This window comes from Calypte anna, chromosome Z (assembly GCF_003957555.1).
Source record: "Calypte anna isolate BGI_N300 chromosome Z, bCalAnn1_v1.p, whole genome shotgun sequence".
Classification (NCBI taxonomy): domain Eukaryota; kingdom Metazoa; phylum Chordata; class Aves; order Apodiformes; family Trochilidae; genus Calypte; species Calypte anna.
Genome location: NC_044274.1, coordinates 1,031,858 through 1,057,040, shown reverse-complemented (window position 1 = coordinate 1,057,040; position 25,183 = coordinate 1,031,858). Strand labels below are relative to the sequence as shown.

General features: G+C 48.4%; 1 protein-coding gene across 11 annotated transcripts in view; it reads right to left on the bottom strand.

Moving 5' to 3' along the window:
- Positions 1–9,286: 9,286 nt before the first annotated feature.
- The window catches only part of TCF4 (transcription factor 4), a 223,918-nt gene continuing 208,021 nt past the window's right edge, over positions 9,287–25,183 (bottom strand). For 7 of the 11 annotated variants that reach the window (XM_030467039.1, XM_030467040.1, XM_030467041.1 and 4 more), the window contains 5 exons: positions 15,375–15,510; positions 13,134–13,296; positions 11,200–11,429; positions 9,961–10,110; positions 9,287–9,724 (listed from right to left, as the gene is read on the bottom strand). In XM_030467039.1, coding sequence (XP_030322899.1) covers positions 9,974–10,110; positions 11,200–11,429; positions 13,134–13,296; positions 15,375–15,510 — 666 coding nt within the window. In that variant the 3' untranslated portion in view covers positions 9,287–9,724; positions 9,961–9,973. The remainder of the gene's footprint in view (positions 9,725–9,960; positions 10,111–11,199; positions 11,430–13,133; positions 13,297–15,374; positions 15,511–25,183) is intronic. The other 4 variants (XM_030467042.1, XM_030467043.1, XM_030467048.1 and 1 more) reach the window with 1 other exon arrangement.

The window sequence follows — 25,183 nt, the reverse complement described above, 5'->3', positions numbered from 1 at the left end:
TCTCCTGGAAAAGCTGTCAGGCCATGGCTCAGCCAGGAGCACTCTGTGCTGGGTTAGGAACTGGCTGGAGGGCCGGGCCCAGAGAGTGGTGCTGAACGGGGCTGCATCAAAATGGCGGCCGGTCACTAGTGGTGTCCCCCAGGGATCAGTGTTGGGCCCAGTGCTGTTTAATATCTTGAGGGAGGATTTAGAGGAGGGCATTGAGTCCATCCTCAGGAAATTCCCAGCTGACACTAAGCTGGGGGGAAGTGTGGATCAGCTGGAAGGCAGGAGGGCTCTGCAGAGGGACCTGGAGAGACTGGAGAGTGGGCTGATCCCAAGGGGATGAGGTTGAAGATTCCAAGGGCCGGGTCCTGCACTTTGGCCACAAGAAGCCCCTGGGGAGCTCCAGGCTGGGCAGGGAGTGGTTGCAGCAAGGGAGCTGGGAGTCTGGCTTGCCAGGAAGCTGAAGAGGAGGCAGCAGTGTGGCCAGGTGGGCAAGAAGGCCAATGGCATCCTGGGCTGGCTGAGGAAGAGCGTGGCCAGCAGGTCCAGGGAAGGGATTCTGCCCCTGTGCTCAGCCCTGGGGAGGCCACAGCTTGAGTCCTGTGTCCAGTTCTGGGCCCCTCAGCTCAGGAAGTTGAGGAAGGAGCTTGAGGTGCTGGAGCAGGTGCAGAGAAGAGCAAGGAGGCTGGGAAGGGATCCAGCAGAATTCCTGGGAGGAAGGAAGGGCTGAGGGAGCTGGGGGTGTTGAGGCTGGAGAAGAGGAGGCTCAGGGGAGACCTCATCACTCTCTGCAACTCCCTGAAAGGAGGTTGGAGCCAGGGGGGGTTGGGCTCTTTTCCCAGGCAACTCTCAGCAAGACAAGAGGGCACAAAGGGTCTCAAGTTGTGCCAGGGGAGGTTTAGGTTGGAGCTGAGAAAGAATTTCTTTCTGGAGAGGGTGATCAGCCCTTGGAATGGGCTGCCCAGGGAAGTAGTGGATTCTCCGTGTCTGGAGCTCTTTCCAAAGAGCCTGGATGTGGCACTCAGTGCCATGGGCTGGGAACCACGGGGGGAGTGGATCAAGGGTTGGACTTGATGAGCTCTGAGCTCCCTTCCAACCCAGCCCATTCTGTGATTCTATGATTCATATTTCAGACCAAATGAAAAAAAAACCCAACCAAACAACAAACCAGCAGCAACTAACCAGTTCTGCCCTATTTCAGATGATTTAATCCTCTTTGGGCCTTTTTTGAAGCTTATTATTTAGTGCATTTGGGAGGGTGCCCCATCTGCACCCAGGTTTGCTTGGTGCCTGAGCCCCCAGCAGAGCTTCCAGCCCCAGGGTTCCAGCCTTAGGGATGGATTGGGATTTATTTTGTAGTGTTTTTTTTTTCCCTGATAGTGAGAAATCAAATCATTGAGGTTGGCAAAGACTTTTAGGAAGTTCAAACCCATCGAGCCAGCATGGCCAAGAATATTTGACAGCAGAAAGCTGTTTCTACCACTGTTATTCTCATGAAAATAATAATAAAAAATAATAAATTAATAAAAATAATAATAATAAAAAAAATTTAGCTGTTTGCAGAATAGACAGCTGGGCCTTGGAATATTTCTATCCTGAACCCCAGGGCAGGATCTGGATCAGGTCATCACCTCTCCACCCAGCCCCCAAGAGTTGGTTTCCCCATCCCAGCCTGAAACTGGTTCTCCCAGTGCTTTCCCTACTGGGAACACATCTGCCCAGCTGTGCCAGGGGATGGATTGCAGGAGCAGCTGGAGGTTTCTCTTTGCAAAATGCCAATATTGGCTTATTGGAACAAAGCAGCTCAAGAGGTCCTGCTGAAGGATCTCCAAGGCATTGAGCTTGGCTGGAGGGATGCCAGGGCTCCAAGCACCAAACCCTAAAGCCCAGGCAAAGGGATGAGCTCATCCCAGAGGCTCTGTGAGCTGGGGAATCTCCCCCCCATAGCTTCATCTCCATCATCTCAGGTCCTGATGGAGATGCCACCCCCAAAAGGTTCCCTGCTAACAGAGTTGCACTGGTTCAAAGCAAGTTTTGGAGGGTGGCAGGGAGGTTCCCCACTCTCTTTTCCCCTGCTCTATCCCCAGGACAGCTGAGCACAAACTGATTAACACTAGATTACAACTCAGCAGGGTTTTCAGGAGCTTAAAAGGGATTGCAGCAGCATTTGAGGCACTGGGGGCCTCCAAAGAAGCAGGAAACCCAAAGCCTTCCTGGCCACAATGAGATTGCCTGAAAGCAAAAGTTTCCAACCCTTTTCTTTTTAAGGCTTTAATTTAGGTTTGCAGAGACTCCAGGGGGTCAGGATCCCCCTCCAGAGGAGATCCCTGGGTTATTTGGGGTGTTTGGGGTCATGCTTGTATATCTGACCAGAAAAAACCATGACCTGACAGCTCCCAGGACCACAGGAGAAAGGAGGAGGAGAAAGCCAGGGGGAGCTGGATAAAATGAAGCAATTCAAAGAAAAACCAGAGCCTGGAGATAAAAAAAAACCCATAATCAGTCATCCTACCTGAGCCTGGGCAGTGTCACCTCCTGGGCCTTTGTCACCAAGCTCCTGCACAGTCCCAGAGCCACCAGCACCAAGTCAGAGAGCAGAACTTGAGTAAATCACCTCCTCCTGGCCCAGCAGCTTCCCAACTGGGTTGGTTCTTAAACAAGGAGGTCACATGACTTGGCAATATGCAAATGACCTTGTTGCTAATTAATGGGCTCATGGACTACAGGGACACACCCAGGAACCACCCCATGGGGCCTGCAAGCTTTAATTCCTCACCTGATCCTACACAAAGGATTTACCTGGCTGAACCCATCCCACCCACCCCACCCACCCCACCCACCCCACCCACCCCATCCCACCCCCCCCCCCACCCATCCCACCCACCCCATCCCACCCCATCCCACCCCATCCCACCCCATCCCACCCATCCCATCCCATGCTATCCCATCTCATCCCATCCCATGCTATCCCATCCCATCCCATCCCATCCCATCCCATCCCATCCCATCCCATCCCATCCCATCCCATCCCATCCATCGCATCCCACCCATCGCATCCCACCCACCCCATCCCATCCCATCCCACCCATCCCATCCCATCCCATCTCATCCCATCCCATCTCATCCCATCCCATCCCATCCATCCCATCCCATCTTATCCCACCCCATCCCACCCATCCCATCCCACCCACCCCATCCCATCCCACCCATCCCACCCCATCCCACCCATCCCATCCCATCCCATCCCATCTCATCCCATCCCATCCCATCCCATCCCATCCCATCCCACCCCATCCCATCCCACCCCACCCATCCCATCCCATCCCATCCCATCCCACCCCATCCCATCTCATCCCAGGCAATTCCTTCTCCCTGGACTCCACATCTTTGGTTTTTTTTTGGTCTTTCTTACCAAGAACACCCCACACGACTCCTTCCCAGTCCCCCAACCCTCTTCCCAAGTATATTTTTATTTTTTCTTCTTTTCTCTTATTCCAGTAAGTTTTATTGGGGTGAAAACCTGACGTTTTTACTTCCAGAGCAGACTTAAAAACCAGATGAGAATGAGAATGAAAATGAGGATTATTTTACCTATTTATCCTTTTTTCTCTTTTTTGACACCACTTTCCTCTAGGAAGACTGGAAAATGGGGCTGAAAACCTCAAGTTTGGGTCCCCAGCTCCTCCAGCCACCCCATCCCATCCCATCCCATCCCATCCCATCCCATCCCACCCATCCCATCTCATCCCATCCCATCCCATCTCATCCCAGGCAATTCCTTCTCCCTGGACTCCACATCTTTGGTTTTTTTTTGGTCTTTCTTACCAAGAACACCCCACACGACTCCTTCCCAGTCCCCCAACCCTGTTCCCAAGTATATTTTTATTTTTTCTTCTTTTCTCTTATTCCAAAAAGCTTTATTGGGGTGAAAACCTGACGTTTTTACTTCTCATTACCAGATGAGAATGAGAATGAAAATGAGGATTATTTTACCTATTTATCCTTTTTTCTCTTTTTTGACACCACTTTCCTCTAGGAGGACTGGAAAATGGGGCTGAAAACCTCAAGTTTGGGTCCCCAGCTCCCCCAGCAGCATCCCAGCCAGCAGCACCCACGGCACCGCTGCTCTCACCCACCCGTTCTCCCCAAACCAAAACTGAAAAATAACAAAACCCACCTCAAAAGCAAGCAGGTGAGGAGGAGGAGAAGGAAATGAGAGGCAAATGTCAGAGGAGGGTTTATAAAAATGGCACATTTATTGCTACAGAAGGGTCATGTACATGACGATAACTACAGATGGGAAACAGGCAATGGGCTGCCCCAAGCTGCTGGGCTTGGTTCTGCTCATCCTCTGGCCAGAGCCCACAACCTGTTTGGACACTTCTACAAATCAGAAATACACCAAAAACCATGAAAAAATCGAGGCACTCAGCCACACATTGAAAACAAGGTGTAACTGTTCAGCTTTTTTTTTTTTTTTTTTTTGCTTTTTTTTTAAAATATTTTCCCTTTTTTTTATTCTTTTTTTTCCCCCTTTTTTTCCTTTTTTCTGCTTTCCTTCTCCGTGCGACCCAAAACTGAAAATAAAATAAAAAAACCCCAACCAAAACCCCCCCCAAAAAAAAAACCATAAAACCAAAAAGCTACCTTACAGTTTCATCTCAATAACACATGGTAAAATAACATCTTTTAAATAGTAAAATAAAGTAACAAACTTTTACTCAGAATGATTCCAAAAATCTACAAAGAAGAAATATTCAGAATCTGACAATTTTTTTGTCTTTTTTTTTTGTCTTTTTTTTTTTCCCCCCCCTTTTTCCCAGTAATATCCATGGTATAAAAGGATTGCTCCTGTGAAAAATAAGCCAAATATAGTTTTTATTTTTTAATTTAGGTTTTTTTTTTCCTCTTTTTTTTTTGTTTTTTTTGTGGTTTTTTTTTGTCCTTACTAGGGTGTACTACAGTCTATTTTATAGCAAAAAAGAGCACTAGACAAACGAAGCTTTATAACAAAAAGCCAGGCACTGATACATGGTAAATCTCTGCTTTTTTTTTTTTGTTGTTTTTTTTTTTTTTTCCTTATCTTCACTTCATTGCATCACAAGTAACAAGAATGAAAAAGGCCACAGTTCATATATTGTCACCATTACAGAAGTCTAGAATACTTGAAATGAGGATGGGCAAACCAGCACTGCACAAAGATGAATCAACTTCAAGTCCCATGAGAAAGAACGTGGTTGTTGGGTGAGTTTTGTTTTGTTTTTTGTTTTTTTGTTTTTTTGTTGCTTTTCTCACACTTTTTATTAAAAAAAAAACAACCCAAAGAAACCAAAACCCAAAGAAACAAAACCAAAAATAAAAAGGAGGACCCTCTGGGCCCTGGTGCCTCGCTGTGTTGCAATTCATGTGTTGCAAGTCATCATATTCCACTTGATTTTATTTTGTTTTCCAGTCAACCAGTGGACTCAGGGTTGTTTTTTGTTTGTTTTTTCCTTTTATTATTTTTTTTCCTTAAATTTAAATTATTTACTTGTGCTTTTTCTTTTTTTTCCCCCCTGTAATCTCTTCATTCCTGGCAACCTTGGATCCCTGTTGGCTACGACTCCCCCACCACCACCACCACCACCACCACCTTCCCCTCCCACCCTTTGAAACCCTGGAAGAAAAAAAATCCCAAATAACCCCAAAAAAAACCCCAAACCAAAGCTCGGAAGACTGAATCAGTACAAGTTGCATCACTGGTAGGACTGACAGTTGTAGAAACATTAAAGTGTTCCTCGCAGCTACACAGGAGACAAATGGGGGAAAAAGTTCTGGATGAAGAGGTTCCCTACTCAGCATCCTCAGAAATCCCACGTGGAGGTGGATCAGCTCAGGGAAAGCTGCTCATCCCAAAACCAGGCCTTTCCTGGAGGGTTTGCTCAGCCCTGGGTTTAACACCACAGCTTTCCAACCCCTTCCTGCCTCGACCTGAAGCCCCTGGGGGATGCTCACACCTTACCTGGGCTGGGAAAGAAGGGAAAAACCCTAAGGATCAGCCAATCCCGAAGGGATTTCCTTGGAAGTCTTGTCCTGTCTCAAGTGGAAGCTCAGGATCCTCAGTTCTTAAATCCAGGAGGGATGAGGGTTGATCCTATAGGAACTACATCCCACTGCCATCCATCCATCCATCCATCCATCCTGCCCCGGGGCTGCTCCTCAGCTGGAGCCAAGTCAAAAGTGAGGATTATTTTCTTTTTCTCCTTCTTTTTTCTTTCCCTAAATTCCAGCAATTCACCTCATCCTTTCTTTCCCATCCACAGGTTTAGAGGAAGCCAAAATTTACCTTATGATTTATTTTGGGGGTTTTTTTTTTGGGGTTGTTTTCTCTTTTCCCATGGTTTATCAGCAGCACACACCTCTCATCTCCTCCCTCCCAACAAGAGCTGGAAAAAACCCTAAATTGATCCCTAAACTGATCCCTAAACTGGGATCCACCAGGGCTGGAGCAGGAAAAAGAAACATAATTATGGCTTGTTCATTAGTGCTCTCCACACCACCCAGGGGACACCCAGGGGACACCCAGGGGACCTGCTGCTGGGTGAAGCTCCCCGTGAGCTGGAGCAGGCTCCAAATCCAGGGATTTCTCCCCGAAAAAAAAGCCTTTAGGCTCCTCCAGAGCTGGAATCCACCTCCACAGTTGGGAAACTTCTTGGCAAGTCAAGATGTTGAGAGCTCCCTCCCTACTGAAGGTTTTATTTACAGGTTTGCAGCACGCACACAGCTAATCCAGATGGGGATGGGGATGGTGAAGGTGAGCACGTGGGAACTATTCAGAGTTTAATTTATTTTTTTTTTTGCCTTTTTTCCTTTTTTTTTTTTACGTTTTCGGAAGCAAACATAAAAAAAAAAAATAATTCAGATTCTCATCTCAAAAACACAGGTTTTTCTAACCAAAAAAAAACCCAAACCCAACACAACCCCCCCCCAAACCTGGATACAATGTATTAAAACACATCATAACAAGAGTCTACATGTAAAAATATAACTTTTACGTACACAATCTCAAAATAATGATACGTTTGCCATTTGTTGCATAAAATTTACAAATCTTTTGTGTTTTTTTTTTGTTTTTTCCTTACTACAGAACTGGCAAAACAGGAGAACAGATGGAACATTTAGACCGTTGGATGGATTTATGGCATTTATTCAGCGTTGAGAGGTGGCAAAAAAAAAAAAAAATCTACTTGAAAAAGGAGATTTTTTTTTTTTTTCTGGATTTTAAACACATGCCAGGTTGGTGTGGCTGGAAAAATTAGAAACTAGGGAATCAAGAGATTAAAAAGAAAAAAAAAAGGATGCTGATCAAGCAAATTAAGAGCTCTAGCTGTTCAAATTGTCCTGTACACCAAAGTCAATCGGTCTCCAGCTTCACCAGGGAAGTTGGTTCAGTTGTGCCCAGTGTTCAGAGCTAAGAAATCAATCTGCTGAGCTGCTGTGCCAGAGTTTGGAGCTGAAATAGCTTAAGGAAAAAACTTGGTTCTTACTGGCCAGAGAAAATCCTCTCTCCTCCCACCCCTCCTCCAAGAAAGTGCAACTTAATGCTTGTAGGACTCAGAATAAGGCTCGGGAGAAGGATGCTGCAGGATGAGCAGGAGATTGGCATGGAGGAGGCAGCGAGTGGGCTACACTTGAATCATCCACTTAAAAAAACAACCCAACAACTGGAAAAAATAATTAAAATTAAAAGAAAATGTAAAAAAAAACCCCAAACTTCCAATCAGTTCCCATCACGCTCTTTGCAGCTCCCTCCCCTTTCCCAATGGGTTGGTTTTGTTTCTCCCCTTTCCCAATGGGTTGGTTTTGTTTCTCCCCTTTCCCAATGGGTTGGTTTTTTTTTTTCCCAATGTTTTTTAGCTTTTTCCCCTCTTTTTTTTTATCCCCCACCCCTCCCAAGCCTTTCCCCCAGGTCCCACACCATGTGTTCAGCACCACCTCCCTGCAGGCTGCTGCTGGGCTCCAGGGCATGGGGGTGAAACGCTGGGAATCTGCCGGGATCATCCCAGCCCCATGGATTTAGGGCATCATTCCCATCATCAAGAGACATTGGAAGGCACAGTGGTAAACATTGTAGCATTCTAACCTTGGACCTCTGAAAATCCCAGAACACAAGAAAACGAAAAGAAAAAAAGAAAAAGAAAATAAGGAAACCAAACAACCCCAAAAAGGGGGTGAGCGGGGTGGGTGTCCCCTCCCCGTCCTGTCCTCCCCAAAACACTGAAGGAACAACTCTTGATTTTAGGGCTGGATGAGAAGCAACGTCAGGGGCAGCCTTTCAGCCTGCACTACCCCTCCAAGAGACAGAGTTGGCACTACAGGTTACAAGAACACCAAAAAAAAACCAACCCCAAACCAACCCCAAAACCCTGAAAAAAAAAACCCTGAAAAAAAAACCCCAAAACCCTGAAAAAAAAACCCCAAAACCCTGAAAAAAAAACCCAAAACCCTGAAAAAAAACCCCAAACCCTGAAAAAAAAACCCCAAAACCCTGAAAAAAACCCCCAAAACTAAACCAAAAAAAAACAACCAGGGGAAAGGGATGGAAATAAGAGCCAAAAATTCCTTATTTACAGTAAAATCTTCTTTTTAAAAAAGTTAATCAGTACTATTTTTTTTTTTTTACAGGAGCAAAAAAGTCTGAAACAAATGAACAAAAAGCTTACCATAGTCACTAAATTTTTAATATATATTTATATATATATTTATATATATATATTTCTCATAGGTCTATAAGATCCATCTGTTCCTCCTACCCTAAGGAATGGCTAATGTCATCGCTTCAGTTTTCATCAGGACGTTTGCTGGTTTTGTAAAGAGCTGGGCAGCAAAGCTTCCCTTTTCAGATCCAGTAAGTATAAACACTAGCTGTCTAGCACACCAACAAAGGTTTTCATGGTTTTTTTTCTTTTTTTTTTTCTTTTTTTTTTTCTTCAGAAGTACACTTTTCTTTTTTTTTCTTTCATTATTGCAAGTTTACAATTTTTAAATTAAATAAGTTTTTTTTTTTTCCCTTCAGACTTACAAATGAATTATATTTTTTTTTCCTTTTTTTTTCCTTTTTCCTTTTTATTTTTTTTCCCCCTTTATTTTTTCCCCCTTTTTTTCCCCCCCTTTTTTTTCCCTTTTTTTTTCCCTTTTTTCCCCCTTTTTTTCCCTTTTTTTCCCGTTTTTTTCCCTTTTTTTTCCCCTTTTTTTCCCCCTTTTTTTTCCCCCTTTTTTTTTTTCCCCCCTTTCTTTTATTTTTTTTTTTCCCCTTTTTTTCTTTTTTTTCCAAAAGAAGAAGAAGTTTAGGCACAAATGCATTGTCCCACAGTGTGGAGAAGATTGCCATTCAGTCTCTGGGCTGTGCAGGTACAGCTCGGAACATACTGCGTTAGACATTCTGCATGATATGTTAAAGAGAGTCAGTCCCTCAAGTTGCACTTTTTTGTTGTTTTTTTTTTTGTCTTTTTTTTTTTTTTTTTCCTTTTTGTTGTTTTTTTTTTTTTTGTGGGTTTCTGGTTTTTTTTTCCTCTCTCTCTCTCAGTTTTAATACTCGGGAATGCTGAAATCTCTTGCGTCTGTGATTCTTAACTACTCAGACTTGTCTTATATTACAAAAAAAAAAGGGGTTAAGGAGAAGTGTTTATGTGGGTTTAAGATAATACAGCTGTTAAGGAAGTGGTCTCTTGCTTAACTGAAGAAATGTGGCAACTTGGACCTGTGGAAAAAGGAAAAAAATCTCATCAGTCACAAAGAGTGGGGAGCCTGGCCCTATCCCCCCCTCCAAACCCTGCCTTGGAAACCAGAAGATGACCCAAAAATCAATGTATAAGTTGCCTGGCACATTATTTACATCCTCACACCCCTCAGGGTGATGAGCTGCCCCAGGGTGAGGTCTGGATGTAGGGCTACAGGAGGCAGAACCCCCCTGGACAGAGCTGAGAACACACTTGCCTTTATTTTCTTTTTACATCTGTCCCATGTGATTGGAGGCATCTCCCATCCCAGGGTGGGGTCCTGCCAGGGAAAGGGGAGGAGGATCTGAAGATACTTTCTCTTCTTCCCTTCTTTTCAGGCAGGCTGCTTTAGGGTTCAGGTTTCTTTCTGTTGAATCGAAGCAAAAAGGGGATTTCAAACACTGGGTTGCTGAAGGGAGGGGGACATTTAAGGATTGGACTCCATGATCTCTGAACTCCCTTCCAACCCAGCCAATTCTAGGATTCTAAAAGAATTCATGGATGGTTCTTCATCCCATCCTTGCTCCAGGAATTCAGGGGGTTGAAGGATGCAGCCTGCTCAGGGAAATGCAGGAAAGCTTCAGCTCTGCAAACCCCTCCCTGCTTGGGCTCTGCTAGGGAGCAGCCAAGCTCAATATTGAATTTGGATCTTACTCCAGAGCCTCAAACGTGCTCAGCCTGCCAAGGACCTGCCCCAGCATCCCCAGAGCAAGAGCTGGGGAGAACACCAGCACCCTGGCTGCTTGGAGGTGCTTCCATGGCTCTGGGTGCTCTTTGCCTCTCTCCCTGGATGGCTCTGGGTGCTCTGGCTTTTCTCCTTGGGTGGCTCTGGGTGCTCTTGATTTTCTCCTTGGATGGCTGAGTTCTCCTGCCTCCCTCTCTGGGTACCTCTGGATGCTCTGACTTTTTTTCTTGGGTGGGTCTGGGTGCTCTTGCCTCTCTCCCTGTCCCTTGGTACCTCTGGGTGCTCTGGCTTTTCTCCTTGGGTGTCTCTGGGTACTCTGGCCTCCCTGTCTGGGTACCACTGGGTGCTCTGGCTTTTCTCTTTGGGTGGCTCTGGGTGCTCTTGATTTTCTCCTTGGATGGCTGAGTTCTCCTGCCTCCCTCTCTGGGTACCTCTGGATGCTCTGGCTTTTCTCCTTGGGTAGCTCTGGGTGCTCTTGCCTCTCTCCCTGTCCCTGGGTACCTCTGGGTGCTCTGGCTTTTTCCCTTGGGTGGCTCTGGGTGCTCTTGCTTCCCTCCCTGGGTACCTCTGGGTGCTCTGCCCTCCCTCTCTGGGTACCTCTGGGTGTTCTGGCTTTTCTCCTTGGGTAGCTCTTGCCTCTCTCCCTGTCTCTGGGTGCCAGGGTGAGGTCTCCCCTCCCTCCCCATCACCCCGTGCCCCTGCCGAGGCTTTCCCTACTCCGTTAAGGTGTGTTTGGCAGGGATGTAAGGAGGACCCAGTGGGCCCACTGACCTCTGACTTGCTGCTCTAAGCTGAGGATGACAGCCACAGCTTGGTGTAAGATGAGGAGCTTGGTCTGGGGCTTGTCACTCTTGAGATGGAGCTGCACCATCCGGCCCAACTCCTTGAAAGCTTCGTTGATGTCACGGACGCGCAGGCGCTCCCGGGCGTTGTTTGCCATCCTCCTTTCCTTCTCCCTCTCAGCCTTCTGCTCTGGTGTCAGGTCTTCATCATCGTTATTGCTGGGAGACAAAAAGGAAGAGAGCATTTTTCTAATGAGGTGGGAAGGAAGCAGGGCAAAGATTTCACAACAGGTTTCCTCCCAAACCAAAGCTTTGATTCATCGACAAGCTGCTAGGCAATTCTTATTTTGTTATTTCTCTTCCACCAAAAGTGAGCAAAACTCAGTGCCCTTCAACTTTACACTGAGCAAAGCCTTGGTTTGAGATGAAGCTTTACAATCTGCTAGGTGGGACTTCACATATTTAAAGGAAATGAAAATATAGGTGCTAGCACCCAAGTCCCATGGGCTCCGGCTCCTTCACAGTAGCTTCCAAGTCTGACATCCATGAATTCACCCATTTGCCTTTCAACACAGCATCATCTGGGTTTTGGGAGATACTTTTTCCAGCACTGAGGGTGAGGATTCCCCACCCTTCCAAGCAGTGGCAAACAGCCACAGGCAGTGGGTGGGCAGCACCCCAGCCCCTGCATGGGGCATGAAAACGCCTGTAGGCAAAGAGCCACCAAAGTCATTTATGGCTGTTAGAGCCCTCCCAATGAACTTCTGCATCCTTTCTGCAACCCAACTGCTTTCTCTCCAGCTAAAACAATCATTTGAAATTGGAAATGTATCCACTGGTGAGTCACTGGCACCATATAATTTGAATTGGTTATGCAAATGGAGTCATAAATTCTCAGCAGCCCTAACAATATGGATTCAGACCTCAAACTAAACATCAGGAATAACCTTTTAAAGCTGCAAGCATGTTAAAAAGCACCAATGTTAGCCTACAAAAGCCTCAAAGCCCATATAAATATGCATAAGTGACAGTGTATTTGGTGAATTAACAAGAGCTGTGCTTGCTTCACATCAGCACCAAGGAGCTTTCTTCTCCCCACAGCACCAGAACCCATGGGAGCCTCACTTCTGCAGGGGGTAATCTCAACACAGGTGCATCCCAAATGCCAGGGATTTCCTCCAGTTTTGGCAGAGAGGAAGGTAATGAAGGGGCTGAGAGGTCGGAGCCTTGGTGCTCTCCCAGATCCAGCCCCTCTGCTTCTCACCTCTTGCTTGCAGAGCCCAAGGTGTGGAAGGAGAGAAGGCAGGAGGATGCTTCCACTCCATCCTTAGCAAAACCCCCCTGGGCCAAGCAGGGGAGGGAAGGTGACATTCAAGGGACACAAATCAAACCTGGCCCTCACTCAGGTACAACATTCACCATAGGAATGAGTTCCCAGGTGACACACTCCTTCCCCCAAGTGGTTGAAGAATATTACCCCCACAAAAAGAAAAGTAAAGACCTCTAAAACCTCCACCTCAGGACTTGGAGAAACTGAGGGAATGATGGCTTTGTTTCAGAGGCAAAGGAAAAGCAGATGGTTGGTTAGTTCAGATGCAGGTGTGAGCAGCTGGTGAAGAGGTGACACTCCACCCCCAGTTCCAATTGCCAAGCACAGGCAGGGAGGAATAACAGCCCAATGGAATTTCTTTATAGATTGTGGAGAACTTGCTCAGGGGTCCAAATTTGTGAATTGTTGGAATTTGAGGACGTCCTGGCATCCAGAAAGGCACTGGGGATAGCCAGGACAGCCCTGCCCTTCCACTCAGGCTGTGCTTTTACCTGCCAGGAAAAAAAAAAATCTCAGAGTTTCCTCCTGTTCTGTTCACTTCATCGAAATCCAGTAAAGGAATTAAATGAAGCGACACTATTATATACTGTTACCTAGATCTTGACCTAGTAATTGATTTGATATCCTTCTTGTCATCCTCTAGTTTCTTGTCCTCAGAAGACTTGGTGTCCTGGAGGTTTTCATCCCCCTCGTCGTCGGATTTGATTTCGGAGCTGCCCGAGGAGACGCTCTGTCCTTGCAGTCCTGTTGGCATTCCTAAGGGAGAACACAGGGATGGGATGTCAGGGAATTGGGGGGGCTGGGGGAGGTGTCCCTTGTTCCCTGGTGACCCAGGGCACAGCCCCAGCCATGGGGCAGAGCCAGGAAAAAAAGGGTGTCAGCCAGGGCTTTGGGGTCTGTGGGAGGGGGCAGAGGATGCCTGGACACTACTCCTGTTCCTCAATTCCTACAGCACTTCTCCTTCAGCTTAACAAGATGTATATTTAATCAGTAATTTGCATAAAACAAGCAGAGAATCACAGAATTACTTTGATTGGAAAAGACCTTGAAGATCATGGAGTCCAAGCCTTAACCTAATGCTGAGATGTCCTTAACTAAACCACAGCTCCAAACCCTGCATCCCAAACACCTCCAGGGATGGTGACTCCTCCAATGCAGAGGAGTCTGCCAGGGTTTGGAGTGTGCCAGAATCCTAGGAGAGGCACTTTGGTGCCATTCTGTCCTTAGCCACCACTGGAGAAGAGTGGAATGGCATTGGGGCTGATCCTCACCTGAACCTCACACCCTCACACCTTTTTTTGTGTCTCCCAGGAGAGGCACTTTGGTGCCATTTTGTCCTCAGCCACAACTGCAGAAGTGTGGAATGGCACTGGGGCTGATCCTCACCTCATCCTCACACCCTCACACCTTTTTTGTGTCCTGCAGCATTTCTAGGTTCTCAATTCTGCTCCTTAAAGTGTCAAACCTGTCCTGGAGTGCACTGCTTGCACGTTTCTAACACTAAGAAGTGTTTGGGAGGGCAGAGCTGGATCACCCCCAGGCTCTGCCCTGCAGAGACACTGAGATGTCCTTAACTAAACCACAGCTCTAAATCCTGCATCCCAAACACCTCCAGGGATGGTGACTCCCCCAATGCAGAGGAGTCTGCCAGGGTTTGGAGAGTGCCAAAACCCCAGGAGAGGCACTTTGGTGTCATTCTGTCCTTAGCCACCACTGGAGAAGAGTGGAATGGCATTGGGGCTGATCCTCACCTGAACCTCACACCCTCACACCTTTTTTTGTGTCTCCCAGGAGAGGCACTTTGGTGCCATTTTGTCCTCAGCCACAACTGCAGAAGTGTGGAATGGCACTGGGGCTGATCCTCACCTCATCCTCACACCCTCACACCTTTTTTGTGTCCTGCAGCATTTCTAGGTTCTCAATTCTGCTCCTTAAAGTGTCAAACCTGTCCTGGAGTGCACTGCTTGCATGTTTCTAACACTAAGAAGTGTTTGGGAGGGCAGAGCTGGATCACCCCCAGGCTCTGCCCTGCAGAGACACTGAGGTGTCCTTAACTAAACCACAGCTCCAAACCCTGCATCCCAAACACCTCCAGGGATGGTGACTGCACCAATGCAGAGGAGTCTGCCAGGGTTTGGAGAGTGCCAGAATCCCAGGAGAGGCACTTTGGTGCCATTTTGTCCTCAGCCACAACTGCAGAAGTGTGGAATGGCACTGGGGCTGATCCTCACCTCATCCTCACACCCTCACACCTTTTTTGTGTCCTGCAGCATTTCTAGGTTCTCAATTCTGCTCCTTAAAGTGTCAAACCTGTCCTGGAGTGCACTGCTTGCACGTTTCTAACACTAAGAAGTGTTTGGGAGAGCAGAGCTGGATCACCCACCAGGCTCTGCCCTGCAGAGACACTGAGATGTCCTTAACTAAACCACAGCTCCAAACCCTGCATCCCAAACACCTCCAGGGATGGTGACTCCACCAATGCAGAGGAGTCTGCCAGGGTTTGGAGAGTGCCAGAATCCCAGGAGAAGCACTTTGGTGTCATTCTGTCCTCAGCCACAACAGGAGTAGAGTGGAACAGCATTGGGGCTGATCCTCACCTCAACCTCACACCTTTTTTTGTGTCCTGCAGCATTTCTAGGTTCCCAATTCTGCTCCTTAAAGTGTCAAACCTGTCCTGGAGTGCACTGCTTGCACGTTTCTAACACCAAGAAGTGTTTGGGAGGGGAAAACTGGATCACCCCCCAGGCTCTGCCCTGCCACCCCCCCTGCTCCGTGCTGTGCCAGTCCCCGGGTGTCCCCGGAGCTGAGGATGGTGCCAGGCAGGAGGTACTCACCCCGGTACGGGTCCTGGGGAGGGTTTAGCTCGGGGGAGGTGGCAGACTGGACAGGCAGCTGGGGGACAGGGACCTGGTTCGGCACCAGCGAGTGGCTCCCGCGGAGGCTGACCCCGTCCTCACGGTGTGCCCCGACCTGCCGAGAGGGAGAAGAGAGGGAAGGCTGAGGCTGTGCTGCTGGGACACGGCTCAGCCCCGGGAACCCCGCAGGGGGACGGGGAGGGACGGGGAGGGGCAGCCCCGGGACGCCGGGAGCCGTCTCACTAGAGGGCGCAGACGGCCCGTAGAGCCGGTACCACCGGTACCACCGGGCACTGCATCACTGCCAGCACCGCTGCAAGCATCCCTGGGCACCAACACACTGTCACTGTGAGCACCACTGTGCACCACCACGCACATCACTGTGCACCAACACACACATCCCCGTGAGCATCCATGTGCACCAACACCCACATCACTGTGAGCATCCCTGTGCACCAATATGCACATCACTGTGAGCACCACTGTGCACCAACACAAACACCACAGTGAGCATCCCTGTGCACCAATATGCACATCACTGTGAGCACCACTGTGCGCCACCACGCACATCACTGTGCACCAACACACACATCCCCGTGAGCATCCATGTGCACCAACACCCACATCACTGTGAGCACCACTGTGCACATCGTTGTGAGAACCACTGTGCACCAACACAAACATCACATTGAGCATCCCTGTGCACCAACACCCACATCACTGTGAGCACCACTGTGCACCAACACAAACATCACAGTGAGCATCACTGTGCACCAATATGCACATCACAGTGAGCATCACTGTGCGCCACCACGCACATCACTGTGCACCAACACACACATCCCCGTGAGCATCCATGTGCACCAACACCCACATCACTGTGAGCACCACTGTGCACATCATTGTGAGAACCACTGTGCACCAACACGCACATCACAGTGAGCATCACTGTGCACCAATATGCACATCACTGTGAGCACCACTGTGCACCAACACAAACACCACAGTGAGCATCCCTGTGCACCAATATGCACATCACCCTGAGCACTGCTGTGCACCAACACCCACATCACTATGAGCACTGCTGTGCACCAATATGCACATCCCTATGCACTAATATGCACATCATTGTGAGCATCACTGTGCATCAACACACACATCACTGTGAGCACCACTATGCACCAATAAGCACATCACTGTGAGTAGCACTGTCCACATCATTGTGAGAACCATTGTGCACCAACACGCACATCACTGTGAGCATCACTGTGCACCAACACACACCACACATCACCGTGAGCACCGCTTGCACCAATATGCACATGAGCATAAGCACCACCACGAGCATCACCATGCACATGGTGTGTATCACTACACACATCACCATGCATGCTGTGTGCACACCACTGCACACACTGCGTGCAACCCCACGTGCACCACTGTGCACAGCCACGCTGCAGGCACATCCCTGTGCACACACACCACGCACAGAACCACAGGCACCACCACACACACCGTGCCACATCCCATCCCATCCCGGCACACATCCCATCACCAGAGACACCCCAGCCTGCTGCACAGCATCCCACCCCATCCCATCCCAGGCAATCCCAGTCCATCCCAGCCCATCCCAGTCCATCCCATCTCATCCCATCCCAGCCCCGTGGTGCTGCCAGCCTGGTGCCAAGGCAGTGGAGCAGCTCGGGCAGGTAAAACATCCAATTGTCTCGGCGGGTGCCGCGCCGCTTCCTCCCCATCTGTCTTCCATCACGCCCGCCCCCAGAGCTGACAATTATCTTAATGCCCATATGCTTAATTGGGGGCTTCTCCATTCCCCCGGCGCCGTCGGAAACCCGGCAGGAATTGCCATTTGGCATTTGCCTTTCATTTCAGGGGAGCAGAGCTGCCATTCCCCCCCCTTCCCCGTCATGCCGGAGAAGCCTCTGACAGCGGGAGGTGCAGCTGTGTGTCCCCCCCCCCTTCCCCTACCCCCATAACGTGTCACCTGCCTTTCCAGCCCGAAAAGCCCCGTCCAAATTAGTGCTTGGCCCCCTCTCATTAACCACCCAGCCCCAAATATCCCTGCCAGCCAGGGGGGGTTTAGTCAACACTGCAGTGGAACTGACAGGGAGATGGAGATGTCTCCATCCCTCCCCTCGCCGACACGCTGGGGTCTCTTCCTCATTAAATAAAGGAGATTGTTGGGAAGCATCTGAGGAGCAAAACTGTCAGGAGTTGCTTCACTGGAAAAGCACCCAGGGTGGTGACATCTAAGGGACACGTGTCCACACGGACAACTCAGCTCCCCACCTCCTCCAGGCTGTGGATCCCAGGGAAGGCGGTGATGAAGCTGGCAGAGAACTGGGAATGGCCTCAAAAAGTAAAGGGCTGGGGCAGATGAAAAGATGGAGGGATGTTTCCAATCAGAGGTACAAGATAACACAGGATAATTGTTAGCAGCGAGGCGAGACCGCAGGAGGAAAGATAAAAGGGAATCCTGCCAAGGGGAACTCCAGAAAATCTTTTCCTACCAGACAGAGCACAAATACCCGAAAGCAAGTGTAAAACTGCAGAGACAGAACCCCCCCTTGTCGAGATGGTTTCACTTGGAGGCTGTGGGATGCTAAGAAAGGCTGGGACCGGTGGGATTTGGGTTTCAGGATGAGCTGTCACGGGGAGCTTGGAGCTCAGCACTTTCTCAAGACCTCAAGGGAGGAATGAGCCCCTTCTGAAGAGAAAAAGTGGTTTTCTGAGAGGAAAATAGAAGCTGTGGAGCAAATATCTTCTCTGTCCCCACTGGTACCCAGCTGGACATGACCCTGGGTGAGCCAAGCAGAGGCTGTCCCTGCCTCCAAAGGTGGTCCTGCCATAAGCAGCTGTCTCACCCCAGCCACCTCCACAACTCCCTCCCATCTGCTCTTCTCATTCCACAAAAGACAAAACCCACTTAGTTCTGAGCTCCAGGAAGACAAAGAAGCATCTGATACCACTTGTGTTTGCCCAACAACCACTCCTCTTGGAGCTGGAAGCTCTAAAGGGGCTTTGACCAACACCACATCTCACTCTGCATCCTTTTCCTTTTCCTGTCAGCCTTCCCCAGCTCAGTCCATGACCTGTGCAGGACCAGGGCAAGCATCCCACCCTGCTCCTGCCCTATCTCCTCCTCCAGACCACCCCCCTTACACATGAGATGCCTCCAGTTGGGTGGTCCAGCTCTAAGAGGACACCATGGTAATCTTACTCTTGATCTTGACTTCTTGAAGACCACCTCTTCTCTCACCATGCTAAGCAGCAGACATGGCAATAATGGAAATCCAAGGGTTTGGGGGAGGATTTCTAAACTGAAGTCTTGAATTCAGAGGGAAACTAAAATAAAAAGAGATGCCACAAAGCCACCCCACCTTACCACTGATACATTGATACAAACTTTTCTTTCTATTTTTAAAATTGATGGCAATAAAAATAAAGGTTTCTTCTCCTTTAGGTCCTCAAGAAGTCTGGCAGGTGACCACCTATGTCATGCCTCACAACTGAATGACACAATCCATCAGTTCTTCTCTTCCCTCTTACAACAATTCCAGGCTGGTTTGGAAAGCAGAAACGTCTGGCAATCCCTCCATGAAAAAAAGACCATTTCTTATCCCCTGTGACTGGTGTGAAACCCATTTTCCCCCTCTCTGGGTGGCAGGCAGGCATCCCAGGATGGGATGGAGCTCAGGATCTCCAACCCATTCTTCCCAGGCCACAGAACACCCAAAACTTTTGATTGCTCTGAACTGGAGAATGTATTTCTCCAGTTTCCAGCATGCAAGAGGATTCAGGCAGCCCCATCACTTTGTTACCCACAAGGAGTGCACCTTCTGAGACACCAAATAACTTCAGCTCCACCTCTGCCAGGCTACAAACACCACTGTCCAGCTGTACCCACAGCAAAAGATCAAAACTACCCCAACCCTGAGTAGTCCAACCACAGAGGACTACAAGAGCTGGTTCCTGGCAGTGCTCTGCTTCTCACCACCCATGAGACACTCTATCCAGCCAACTATTTTTTCCTTAAATGTCCCCTAAATAAGCTGGCCATCTATTTTTCTCCTTTAAACAGCATGCCCAGGACCTTCAGGACCATTAAGTGGCACTGCACATCAAGCCCACCCCATAGAAAGTTTTAGGGACCAAAAGCACGGGGTGTTGGCACCAGCAGGGATGCAGGAGATGCTGTTGTTTCTGGTGTGACTGTTGTACAAACAACAGCTCTGCCCTGAGGTGGAGCAGAGATGTGAATCATTCCCCCCAGCCCAAGAGTATAGATTCTAAATCACATTTATCTTTAGAGAATCCAACTCACTTTGAAGTTCTATTAATATTTGATTTATTCCCAGCTCTTTAAACAGGTCCCTGCTGCAGGACTCGGAAGACTGGGGTGGAATAAACCAAAAAAACAACCTAACAGAGAAAAAAAAAGCCTAAAAGTGTGTGCTGGAAGAGGTGGAGGGACAAATCTCTGCCTTGATTTCCCCTTTGCCATCCCCACCAAAAGGCACACACAGGTCCCAAGCCTACGTGCTGCAGGCTTGGGGGTGAAGCACAATCTGCTTAAGATTATTCAGCCCAAGGGAAAAACCAGGAGAAGCTCCATCCCTGGTGGGCTGGCTATTAAGGTTAAAGAAAAAAAAAAGCCTCTAGAAGATAAATAAAGAGAGGATCAAAATCAGAGTGAGGATCAAAACTGTTCTGTGGACCTTGCAGGGAAGGTCTCTTTGGAGGCAGGCACGTAGGAGGCTGATGGAAAGAGCAGAAAAACCTGGGCAGGCAATTCCTGAATTCCCACTTGCATCAGTCTTTTATGGCATTTAAAAAATGTCAAGAGCTGGAAGAAGGCTCCAGCTTGTCTTCACTTTGCTTTTTTGGTTCTGTATCTGGTGAGAGGTATTCAGTAGGAATAACTCAGGGTGTTCAGGTTACAGGAGTTTGTTGGGACTCCAGATTATCTGCCCTAGCTATCCAACCATCGTGACCAGGGAGCTGCTTTCAACAAAAAAGGGGAAATTAATTCCTGAATATTCTGCATTTCCTGATGGAGGGCTACAGTCTCAGTTTCACCCTCTACAAAGTGTTCTTTTTTAAACAAATTAAAGTCTTCTGCTGTGGGGAAGATGGTTGTTTCATCCATCAGAAACCCAGACTGCTGCCTCTGCCTTGCTCCTTCCCCATGGAATCCCCGGAGCACCCCGAGGTGCTGCCTTTCCTTGCATTCCCTGGGCTTCTCCCTCTGGCTCTGTGTCACATGGAAGGTGATGGAAATTCCTCCTCCAGAGCAAGGAAATCCCCACCTGCCCCCCATCTGAATCCTGAGCTGTCTTCAGTCCTACAAAGGTTTCTTTCATTGCTTGCAGGTGGGCACGGGAAGCTCAGGCCCTGCAAGGAGCAGACCCCAGCTGGGAAAAGGGGGGAAAATACTCACAGAATCATAGAATCACAGAATCCTAGGGGTTGGAAGGGACCTCGAAAGATCATCTAGTCCAACCCCCCCTGCCAGAGCAGGGCCACCTAGAGTACCTCGCATAGGAACGTGTCCAGGTGGGTTTTGAATGTCTCCAGTGAAGGAGACTCCACGACCCCCCTGGGCAGCCTGTTCCAGGGCTCTGTCACCCTTACAGGAAAAACATTTTTCTGGATATTCAACTTGAACCTCCTGTGCTCCAATTTACACCCATTACCCCTTGTCCTATCACTGGTCACCACTGAGAAGAGCCTAACTCCATCTCCCTGACACTCACCCCTTACATGTTTGAAAACATTGATGAGGTCACCCCTCAGTCTCCTTTTCTCCAAACTAAAGAGACCCAGCTCCCTCAGCCTTTCCTCATAAGGGAGATGTTCCACTCCCTTCATCATCTTAGTAGCTCTGCGCTGGACTCTTTCAAGCACTTCCCTGTCCTTCTTGAACTGAGGGGCCCAGAACTGGACACAATACTCCAGGTGCGGCCTCACCAATGCAGAATAGAGGGGGAGGAGAACCTCTCTTGACCTACTAACCACACCCTTTCTAATGCACCCCAGGATGCCATTGGCCTTCTTGGCCACAAGGGCACATTGCTGGCTCATGGTCATCCTCTTGTCTACCAGGACCCCCAGGTCTCTTTCACCTCCACTGCTCTCCAGCAGGTCAGCCCCCAACCTATACTGGGCCATCGTGTTGTTCTTCCCCAAATGCAAAACTCTACACTTCCCCTTGTTGAATTTCATCATGTTTCTCCCTGCCCAACTCTCCAGCCTGTCTAAGTCTCTCTGAATGGCAGCACAGCCTTCTGGTGTGTCAGCCACTCCTCCCAGCTTAGTGTCATCAGCAAACTTGCTGAGGGTACATTCTATACCCTCATCCAAGTCGTTGATGAAGAGATTGAACAACACCGGTCCCAGTACCGACCCCTGAGGGACTCCACTGGTCACACACCTCCAACCAGATTCTGCCCCTAGAAATTTAGGAGCTTTGCACCCCTCTCCTTCCAGTTAACCCTTCTCATCCTCCCAGGTAGCATTTACACCCAGAAGTCACTTTACAAGGGAAACACTACAGGAATCCAGCGTGCAAACTACAACCCCTCACCTGGCTCACAGCTTCGGGCACAGGTTGGGGGGGAGATTTCTCCCTCCCCGTGGCCAGAAGATGAAGAACCACAAAGCCAGCACCACACTTCATCCTTTTCAAGCTGCTGACCTTGTGTTCTCCAATTAGATAAATAAAAACAGGCGGTGAGAAAGTTGTAAGGTGATGCATGTTAACATGTGTTCAATATTGTCCGAATTTATAAGCCTGACAGAAAGCAGATTTGTGCAAAGCCCTTATAAAACCTCTCTGGCTATATTAAAAAGAGAACAGCACAGGGCACGTTGACACAAATGGTCTCTCACTGTACGTGTGCATTATTGGGCCAAATTATTCCCTCTTATTTAACTGCACTGAAGGCTTTCATCTCCAAGCTATACAATAATAGTTTCCATATGACCGGTGGCTCAGCTATAAATAAGATCAAAAGCAAAAGAAAGGATTTAATAAAAAAAAAAAATAAAAAAAAAGACATTAAGAGTGGCATTAAATCTGGAAAAAAAAAAAGCCAAGTCCCCCCCTTTTTTATTTTGCTTTCAGCAGGAATAAAAAAAGTAGTGCTGAGTATTAAGCAGCTCGCCAGCTCTCCTAGGAGAGCCAGTTGGATGCAAAAACCATTTAAAGAGAGCTGCAAGCAGCAGAACCAGGCTGCACCCTCCCAGGGAAGGGGAAGAAGAAGCTGATGGACAAAAAAACCCCAAGTGCCACGTCTCCAGGAGATGCTGGGACAGCATCCAGGTGGCAGCGTGCCCAGCCTGAGGCCACTCGGGGGAGCATCCCCGGGGGGCTGGAGGGGGTTTGGGTCTACACTGGGTGGTTTTGTCCCACCCTGAAGCAATGAGGTCTCCCCCACTTCCCCAGGTTTGCTTTCCCCCCGTGGGGAGAGAGAAAACTCCAGGATTTTCAAGGGAAACCAAGAGGTTTTCCAGCTCTTCTTCTGGAGAGGAGTGGGTTGCCATGGAGCAGGGAAGCCACTGAAATCATCCCTGCCACTTCTTTCCAAGGGAGATGATTATTCATTTAAGGATTGGCTAAATCCAGAGACAGAAAATACCCTAAAGTACACGATTAGGAATATTAACTCTTATTCCAGGTGCAAGCAAGCCCGTGCACCTGGATGCTTTTTTTTTTCCCACTTATTCTGTGGTTTTGGACCCCAATTCCAGCTGCTGGGTGCCCCATCCCCAGCCTCAGGTGGCTGCTGCCTTCCTCCCCCCCCAGCTTCCCAAATCTAAGTCAGAAATTGGACCAAAAGCAGATTTTTTTAACCCAACCCAGCTGCTCCCATTTCAGGAGTAAGCAGACTCTGGAGAGAGGTAGAAACGAAGCCCCAAATATCAATGAGGGGTTTTTTTTTTTTTGGTTTTTTTCTTTAATTCCCCACGTGCCTAATGAGCTGGCTGGTAATGAATGGAGCCATTGTGGGAGGACAAGGCTTTCCAGCAAAGGTGTTGTTTAAATATTGGTCAGTGGGTTTCTCCCCTGGTCAAAAATGAAGTTTCTAGCTCCAAAATAATTATGGGATATGATAAGGGCTGTAATTGCCCAGCATTAGGGAATGGCAACCAATTAGGCAGAAAATGGTGCTCTACAAAACCCCCACACGAGTGCTTGTTATGTCAGCCTTCATTACAGGTCATTCTGCCCATTTTTTTTCCTTTAAATTTTATTTTTTTAATTGATATTTATATTATACCTGCTCACTCAACAACCCCAGCAAGCAAAACAAACCCCAGGCACAGCAGCTACAACTGTGCTAAACGGTTGTAGAGGAATCAAAGGGAACATGGGACTGCCTGGTTTTCCTGGGCCACCAGGTATGAAAGGTTCTCCAGGTTCTCCAGGAGCACCGGGGTTTCCAGGAGCTCAAGGACCTCCAGGTTTTAGAGGAGATCAAGGACTTAAAGGATCCAAAGGTGAGCCAGCATATGTCTATCCAGAAGGCCCAAAAGGTGAGCAAGGAGATCCAGGGGCCAGGGGAGACAGAGGAAGAAAAGGTTCAAGTGGATTTCTGGGAAGACCTGGCTCTAAAGGGTCCAAGGGTTCTAAAGGTGAAGAGGGATTGGCTGGTTCAAAAGGAGAGAGAGGACTACCTGGCCTGCCTGGAAGTCATGGGCTTCCTGGAGAGATGGGGCTTCCAGGACTGCCAGGATATGGACCACAAGGAATAAGAGGTTTCAAAGGTTCTAAAGGAATACCTGGTCCCCCTGGATTACCTGGAGAAGCTGGTCTGAAAGGAGAGACCAGTAGGATAACTCCATTACCTGCATTGCCAGGACCTCAAGGATCAGGACCCATTTTTTTTTCTTTAAATTTTATTTTTTTAATTGATATTTATATTATACCTGCTCACTCAACAACCCCGTCAAGCAAAACAAACCCCAGGCACAGCAGCTACAACTGTGCTAAAAGCTCAGAAGAGAAAAAGCCAGCAAGACAAACCAGCAAACGCCAATTTTTGCCTTTCAAACCAAGCCAAGTGCCTTGACTCTTTTTGTTTATATACGAATGACATAACTGAATTACTTCATGAGCTGCTACTTTAATTCCTAGGGGTGGAAAATTCCATAAGTTAATTTAATGGGGATGTGAAAAAAAAAAAAAAAAAAAAATACACACGAACAGGCTCTCTTCCTGTGGGCCCTGGTGTGAAGCGTGCAGCAAGCTGGCCTTCTAAGCACTGTCTTAAAAATAGCCTGCACTGCTTTTGCTGCTTTCTACATTCTTTTTCTCAATGCCTTCCTGCAGAGGTCCAGAAGAAGCAGGCAGCTCTGCAAAGCCCTCTGCAAAAGCTGGAGTTTTGCTGGTCCCTGCAGTGCAATCCGCAAGGTTACGAGCAAATCCCCCTGATCTGCACCACCTCTGAAATCACAGGAACTGGGGAAAGCCAGGAAATTCACAGCTCCAGCTGCAAAGAGACACTTAGCTCATGCCCATGGGGACGGGCAGATTCAATCAGCTCCAAAGTTGACTTTTCACCTTGACCTGCAACCTGGGAAACTTTGCCCTCCAAGCTCCTTCCAGGGAGAGGAATGTTCTGAGCAACCTGACCACAGCTCCCCCCCCCATCATTCCCATTTCTCAGTCCTTCAACCTCTTCCCAGCAGTTTCCCTACGGGTGTCCAGGCTGGTTCTGTACCTCCTCCACTTTAATTACATTTTCAATCCCACGAACACTCGG